Source organism: Eulemur rufifrons, chromosome 6 (genome assembly GCF_041146395.1).
Source record: "Eulemur rufifrons isolate Redbay chromosome 6, OSU_ERuf_1, whole genome shotgun sequence".
NCBI classification, from domain to species: domain Eukaryota; kingdom Metazoa; phylum Chordata; class Mammalia; order Primates; family Lemuridae; genus Eulemur; species Eulemur rufifrons.
The window spans coordinates 56,070,168-56,078,369 of record NC_090988.1 but is presented as its reverse complement, the minus strand read 5'-3'; the positions used below and the strand labels follow the sequence as shown (position 1 = coordinate 56,078,369).

Genomic DNA, 8,202 nt, shown 5'->3' with positions numbered 1-8,202 from the left:
CCTGCATGGATCAGAGAGGTGAAGAATCTCCTGTTTGAGGAAAAACAAAAGAAGGAGGGAGAGAAGGAGAGAGGGAGAGAAAGAGAGAGAGAGAGAAGGTGAGAGAGAGAGCAGAGATAAAAGGGGATGATACATTAATTGCTAGCTCTGTGAATTGAATACTCATTACTGTGCAAAGAAGTCTGTTTAAAAAGCTCATATATTGAATCATTGAATCATCACTGTAGTTACTTGAATAGGGCAGGACATGATCAAATTCAGAGTTTTCATACTGCCTGATGACTAAGTTCTAATTCCAAACAGGAAGGTTCGCAGAAAGCTCAATGCAGAGTTCTAATAATTAGACCTTTCCTTTCACTTTGGACAAGAATAGGATGTGATTCCACTCAAGGAATCCACTGTCTGTTGAGTGACACTGACAACATCAATAATACATAGGGGCCCACACACTACAGAGGCTTTCAAAAATGTCCTTAAGTGATCCATAATGAAAATAAATCCTAGACCTCAGGTACATAGACACTTTCACAGTGAAAACCTAAATTCTTCTGACTCCTCGTTACTGACTGACATAGAAATACATAAGTAAAAACTATAGCCCAAGTCCAATAGCCTCTCATAGACACTGAAACAGACTATAAGAAAAAAAGCCAAATGGTCTCAGAAAAGTACTGACTGCTCATGCTGCCTGGCTAGAAGTAGAAATAGCAATTGTTCACGATTTATAAACTTCAAGGAGAATCAGTGGGGAAAGGAGAAAGATGGTTGTCTAATGTGATTTGAATGCACCTCTATTTATTATCCACACCACATCATGTTCTCTCGGAATACCTGTTAAGTTTTACCTGTGCTCATGTTGCTATGAAGCAACACTTGCCTGGTTGCTCCTTCTGCCAGTTCAAGACATGGGAAATGTGGGTAGAAGACAACCCTGACAACCTCAGATGGTTTTGGTACTTGAGAAGGTATTTTCGCAGTTTTCTTAGATAGTAGTGTTTCAATGGAGAAGGAGTCAACTTGCAGTCTTCACATAGCAGCTTTCTAAAAATTTGTTAAATTATCTTTTTTTTTAATGCAGGAAACATACCAAGGTAAAAAAACAAAATTAACTCTCCATTCTTTTGAGTTCATTCCAACAGAGAGAAAACAAGTAAGTGTTGCACAGTTCACTGACTCCTATTTGTCTTCTATAAAAACATAGATACCACAGTCAATTAAAATGTCATTTCCCTGTAGAAACATAATGGCAATACCAAGGCTATAGTGTCCCTGTTGCTTACTTTGGGTTTATATCCAGGAGCTCGCTCTCAACAGTGGGTCTCCACTGGGCCTATCCCTTCCTACTGCCATAGAAATTGCTTTCATCTAATGCAATTGGTAGGATATTTTGCCTGGGAATCCTGGAGCCCAACTGCCAGTGATCAAATACTGGCTTTGTCACATACTGGCTTTGAAACTTTGGATGACTTCTATATAATTTACATATCTCAATTTCCTTAACTATGTATGGGAATAATAACTGCATTTCCCTCATTTGGCAGATTTGAGACACAAGTTAAATTTCTGTGAGGCCTTTAGAACACTGTCTTGTACGTCAGTTGTCATCAGTTATAGTAATTTCCAGAACTATTATTATTTTAGTCTTCAACTCACAAGAAGGGATTTTATGAGGGATTTCATAAATAACCTTTAAATTTAATACATAGTTTATTCATAACTTTTATGCATGTATGAGTTCATAGATACATAATATAATACTTTTATGAATGACTTAATACAGAATACCTTTGTTCCTGCCTGGTGTAGGTGGGCCACGTGGCCCAGTTCTCAGTGTGGGCTGCCCAGCTATCTCTCCACGGACTACTACACATGCTCACAGGAAATCAGCAGCTGACTCACCTCATTCTTCCACAGAAATCAAGACTTACACAAAACAATAAGCGGCACAGTACTTAGCCCCCTTTTGAGTAACCCCTGGAAAGCATGTTTATATTAGGTTTATAGCACCTAAGGGATATTTCTGAGAATACATCTCATTTTAACCTCTACTTTAGACAGAGCTCTGGGATTGCATCCTCAGAGACTGCTCACAAATTGCTATATCCTGCTCCAGAAACAGAAAAGCTCAAGGAATATGGAGGCAAACTGAAGAGTATGGAAGTAAACATCAAAAAGTAGATATAAAACACACAGCTATTGTCATTTATACTTGACACATGCAAAACCAGAGAACTGAATCTCCATGTGATTACAAATATGTGGCCCAAGTCTATATATAAAGAAGAAACTGCCAATTTAATTTCAAACATAACTAGTGTGGAAGGCTTCATTCTGTATCTAAATTCCACTGTTTCTCTTCACTGATAGTTTTCTCCAACATATTATAACTTCTCTGATTAGCATAAGGACACAAAGTCATGATCCCTTGTCCACACTGTTTTCTAGACATGAAATCACCATCACCAAAATTTTACAAATGCACCTTTAAAAAGTATTATTGATAAATACCTAAAATTTCAATCCTGGAGTCCAACTAGGGGTGACACAATACTGGCTTTGTCACATACTAGCTTTGAAACTTTAGACGACTTATATATAATTTATATGTCTCAAGTCCCTTAACTGTAAATGAGAACAATAACAGCATTTCCATCATTGGGCAGATTTGAGACATAAGTTAAATTTCTGTGAGGCCTTTACAACATTGCCTTGTACATAGTCATCAATTACAGTAATTTTTAAAATTATTATTTTAGACTTCAACTCATGAAGACAATTCCATAGATGTGATTTATTCTGAACAGATTGAAGAAACTTATGCTACCAATCCTGCAGTCGTCTTTCTTCTGAACTCTCTAATGATGTTAGGCATTTTCTAATTTTGGAATCAATATGTATATATATTATGTGGTACCTTTTAGAATGTGATTATTTGGAGTGAAAAAGTTAAGATCTCTTTATTCACAGTTGAGATTTTTGAGAACATCTTTCAGATAGCACTATTTAAGAAAATAAGGAATTGAATACCAAGCATAAAAATAATATCCTTCCTCTGAACTTGCCTATCTTCTCCATCATTCCATGCCTACATTTCATTAAAGTTATTTTCTCCACTTCACATTTTTTCCTGTATGTATACAAGGAAATATTCTCTTGGGTGCAATTAGGTCTTCACATTTAATCAAGTTCAATTTTAAGACATTTGCTTAAAGCCATCTTTTTTCTGTATGTAAATGAGGAAGCATCTAAAGTTGAGAGTTGCTAAAAATATCTTAGATCTATGAGGGGAGCTAACCTTACCATCAAGATAAAATTGGATTTCAACACTAAATATTAAATATTCAACACCAAATATTAAAACGAAATTGTTTCCAGTGACACAGTTTAGTTATTCACACAAACCTTATAAAAAACCAGATCGACATCTTTATTGTTGTGAGAACCAGTAAATTCCTTTTAGTGGATAAGACACTCTAAATTCTCTTTTCAAAAACCAAAATGTAAGGTATACCAACAGATACAGATTCAATTACTTTTTTCCTTAGATACTTCCCTCCTAGTGGCCTCAGTTCTACAACTATGAGTTGGTTGCTTTTCGTGTGTCTTGCTGGGAATACCCTTCACTGCACTTCTGTTTGGGTTCCACTGTTCTTCATATCTTATATCTTCCCATTTTACAGATAATCCTGTAGTTTTCCTGGAACACATCCTGTAGCAAGTTCCAAAAGTAGGATGGGTGGGAGGTATAATTTCAAAATCTTTGTATGACTGAAAATTACTTTTTCCTCAACTATGATTGATATTTTGAGTTTGGTCATGGTTATCTGTTGAATTGTATCCCCTCAAAATTCATATGTTGAAATTGTAACCCCTAAGTACCTCAAAACGTGGCCTTATATAGAAATAGGGCCATTATAGATGTAATTAGTGAGGTTTACGTTATACTGAAGTAGGGTAGGCTCCTAATCCAGTATGTTGTCCTTATGAAAGAATGCCTTATGAAGAAACAAACACATACACAGGGAGAACACTAAGTTAAGATCCGGGAAGAGATCAGGGTGATGCTTCTATAAGTCAAGGAATGCCAAAGATAGACAGAAAACCACCAGCAGCTGGACGAAAGGCATGGACCAGATTCTCTCCCACAGCCTATAAAAGGAAGCAACCCCACTTACATATTGATCTCAGACTTCTAGCCTCCAGAACTGTGAAATAATAAATTTCTGTGACTTAAGCCATCTAGTTTGTGATTTTTTTTTATAGCAGCCCTGGCAGACTAATACAGATACGGTGACTGGAAAAGATTTTGTAAGCAACGAGTACATTTATTTCCTATCTATATGGTAGTCAAGGATTCTGACACCATTGTAATTCTTATTTATTTTAGGTAACATGGTTTTTCTTTCCTCTTTGAAATATATTAATATGATCTCTTTAAATGTAAATGTCTGAAAATTCATTCTCATTTACTAAGTGAATTGAAACTTTCTAATATATGGATCTATAACCTGCTGTGTTATGTTCTCATAAACGTTTTAAATGTTTGCATGCAGCCATCAGTAAAATGGCAAATGGTTTCTCTTCAACTGGAATGACAAAGCCTCAAAGAAATACGTGACCATGAGGACACTGTAACCTACAAATGACGTGCTGAGACCAGAAACCAAAAATGATGGTAACCGAGAGTAGCACTGAAGCCCTAAGTTGTGGTCACACTCTTGCCTAAGTGAGAAACTGACCAAAAGGGGGGAACATTTAAACAAAATTGTGGGAGGCCATTGTTTTGGACTGAACTCATGTGGGGACTATGTAGCCCCAACAAACCACAGCAGATCAAAGAAAAATGGAGTCACTCATGCTAAATGCTACATAATCCAACTGAAACTTTAAGGAAATAAATAAATCTTAAAACAGACAAGGTTTTGTTTTTCTCCTGAAAACAAGAGCTTCTAGCAAAAGGAGGTCCCCCTCTACTGTAACCCTTACCAAAAGAAAAAAAAAAAACAGTAACCTGAAGTCTTTGTTCCCACCCACAAAACCCACTATTCTGCCATTTCCCAGTGATATTTCAGACCAAATAAGTACATCTGTAATAGTGACAGTGTGACATCAAGTTTTGATCAGTCTTTCAAAATTGGAAGGTTGACCAAAAGGTGACCAAATGGGCCAAATTGCTAAATTAAATCAAGTTTAGCCTAAAGCTGCCTCCTTACATATTTTAAGTTCTGTCTAAAGGTTTCTTTGTACATAGTGAACTACAACCTAACTGGATGTGTAAACAGGCTGTAACCTACTCTTGTGCCAATCACCTGAGCTTTGGCCAATCAAAGGCAACAAACTACCTAAACTGTGTACAAAAAAGGCAAATGCTGACTTGTAACTGATTCAGCTTTTTTAGCATATCTTTCTTTATATCTTCAAAATTCACTCAGATTCCTATTCCTTTAACAAATATACAACAAACAGTATGTTCCACTAATTTTTCAGGGCACTGATAGAAATAGAAGATAAAATATGCCTTTTAAAAAACTTACAAGTGAATGTAGTATGTTGAGAATGAAATAATACTGTTGGTTGGAGGAACAACAGTGGCAAATAAAAGATGCTAAACAAATCTGAGTGAGGAACAGCTAATCCAATATTCATATAAATGAAAGGAATTTCTAAGATTAATTATAAACACTTATAAATATGAAAGAATGAAATGCTTGGTTATGAATTATTTTTGCATTTACATTTAATTTTTTTGTCACATGAGCCTTATATCACCAAACGTACTTCACAATATTGGAAAACAGGGCCATTTTAAATAGTTTGAGTTGCTGATGACTTCCACAAATATACATACACACATACACACAAAATCTGTGTGTGACTCTAGATGTGTACTTAATCTTTCAGTATACTTCTGTCACTACTGATCTTGACTGAGTTCATTAGAGCCATGATGGTTTTGCAAAAATTTATTTTATATAACACATTGAAATTTTCTCCAATTATAATTATAATTGTATTGCCACTGATGATGGCGATATATTTATGTAGCTGGTGGTCAAGTTTTATAGGGAGATAAAAATGGAAAAGGTGGTGGTAAACATAGTTATAAGTATAATTTGACAGCAAGTCTAGTCTCCAAGGCATCTAACCTAGATTGCTGTTGCTCCTTAATTCAATTAACAAAAGAAGTTTGATGTGCTTACTGAGTATATGTAGCATATTCTTGTTTTCAACTGAATATGCACATATTCAGTTGCATTTAACCTCCATCACTTTGTTGTCATTCTTGGATCCCACATTTGTTCAGAAAATTGCCAGCTGGTTTGGACTTACATTGCAGCTGAAATTTTTCATCAAGCATGCTTCTTACATAACTTTTCAAAGATCCGATTTCTTATGTCCTGACTTTTCACGGCGTACACAATGGGATTCATTAGAGGGGGAATAAGGAGGAAAATATCAGCGATAATTATTCTAATAACTGGAGAAACATTTTTGGCAAAGCGGTGAAGGGCCGCCAGGGTGATGATGGGCACATAGAAGATGAGCACAGCACAGATGTGGGATATGCAAGTGTTGAGGACCTTGAGGCGACCTTTGTGGGAGGCAATGCCCATAACAATTTTCAGAATCAGCATGTAAGACATAGAAATGCACAACAAGTCTAACATAGCTGTTAGAGCCACAAAAAACCCATAGATGATATTGACCCTGTTGTCAGAACAGGCCAATTTCATGACATCCTGGTGGAGGCAGTAAGAGTGAGATAAAAGGCTTTTCTTACAGAATTTCAGCCTCTTTAGAATAAAGGGGAAAGGGAAGATTAATAAAATACTTTTCACAGCAAACACAAGGCCAACTTTAATGACTCTGTCACTGGTGAGGATGGAGGTGTATCTCAAAGGGTTGTAGATGGCTATAAGGCGATCAACAGACATGATGAAAAGTACTGATGACTCCATAGCTGAGAATGCATGGATGAAAAACTCTTGGGCAAAGCAGGCATCTGAGGAAATTCCTGTGGCATTGAACAAGAAGATTCTCAGCATGGTTGGAAGAGAGGAGATGGACAGTCCCAGGTCGGAAAATGCCAGCATGGAGAGGAAATAATACATAGGCTCATGCAGAGACGTCTCAGTTTTTATGAAAAAGAGGATGGTGCAGTTCCCCAGGATGGCAACAAGGTACATGAGGCACATGGGGATGGAGACCCAAATGTGAGCATGCTCCATCCCTGGGATCCCAATCAGGAAGAACGTAGAGATTTCCAGTTTGGAGGTATTAAAGACTGACATCTCAGGAATATGAGGGAATCAGCATGTGGGTCTCAGAAGAGGCTTCCTGCAATGGCCTAAATAAATTGATCAAATGAGTATTCTTTAGTCATCTGATTGGTATAAATCTTGTGATTCCAGCTATTTTCCGAAATAATAATTAGGATGAAAACAAATTTTACATGAAATACGGAAAGGAGCTCATATTTTATAAAACATATACAATTGTCCATATAAATAGGATAAATAAGAGGAATATAAAAATGTAACAGTGTCTATATGTAGTCAACAGTTCATATGCTTCCCTGGCTATAGAGTAGAGGAAGGAAACAACAAACTTATCAGGCTCTATTTCCTGCAGTACATTTAATTACATTAGAAAAACTCTGTAAGTTTGGAAACTGCATAGATTAGTGTAGTTCAAAAATAGGAACAATTTTTCTACAATTAGAGTTGCAGTTATTAAACAATTATAACCTTTAAGGACTTGAGTTCTTTTCAAAATAAAGTGATATGATAACTGGATGGCCACATGTTTACCTACTATATAACATTATACCATATACAAAAATTAACTGAAAATGGATCAGAGACTTAAAAGTAAGAGCCACAACTGTAAAACTCCTAGAAGAAAATATAAAGCCAAATCTATAAGGCCTTGGTTTAGTTAACAGGTTTTTGGGTTTTTTTTTTTTTTTTTTTTTTTTTGTAAAAGGCGAAAGATTTATTCAATTTGAAGAGAACCCAAAGTTTTAACAGTTTTTTTGATATGACACCAAAACATAAAACTTGTAATAGAAAAAAGAATCATGAATTGGATTTCATCAAAATTTTAAAAAGTTTGAGCTTCAAAGGAAACCATTAACATAATGGTAAGACAAACTAAGGCATGGGAGAAATATTTACAAATCACAGATCGCTAAAGGACTTG

General features: G+C 35.9%; 1 protein-coding gene across 1 annotated transcript; it reads right to left on the bottom strand.

The window, feature by feature from the left end:
• Positions 1-6,350: 6,350 nt before the first annotated feature.
• On the bottom strand, positions 6,351-7,292 carry LOC138384086 (olfactory receptor 51A7-like). The gene has a single exon (XM_069469354.1). The coding sequence runs from the start codon at positions 7,290-7,292 to the stop codon at positions 6,351-6,353; it is 942 nt and encodes a 313-aa protein (XP_069325455.1).
• Between the last annotated feature and the right edge of the window lie 910 nt (positions 7,293-8,202).

Excerpts from the sequence above, each read along its gene's own strand:
- LOC138384086 (XM_069469354.1), bottom strand. The coding sequence starts at position 7,292 with ATGTCAGTCTTTAATACCTCCAAACTGGAAATCTCTACGTTCTTCCTG.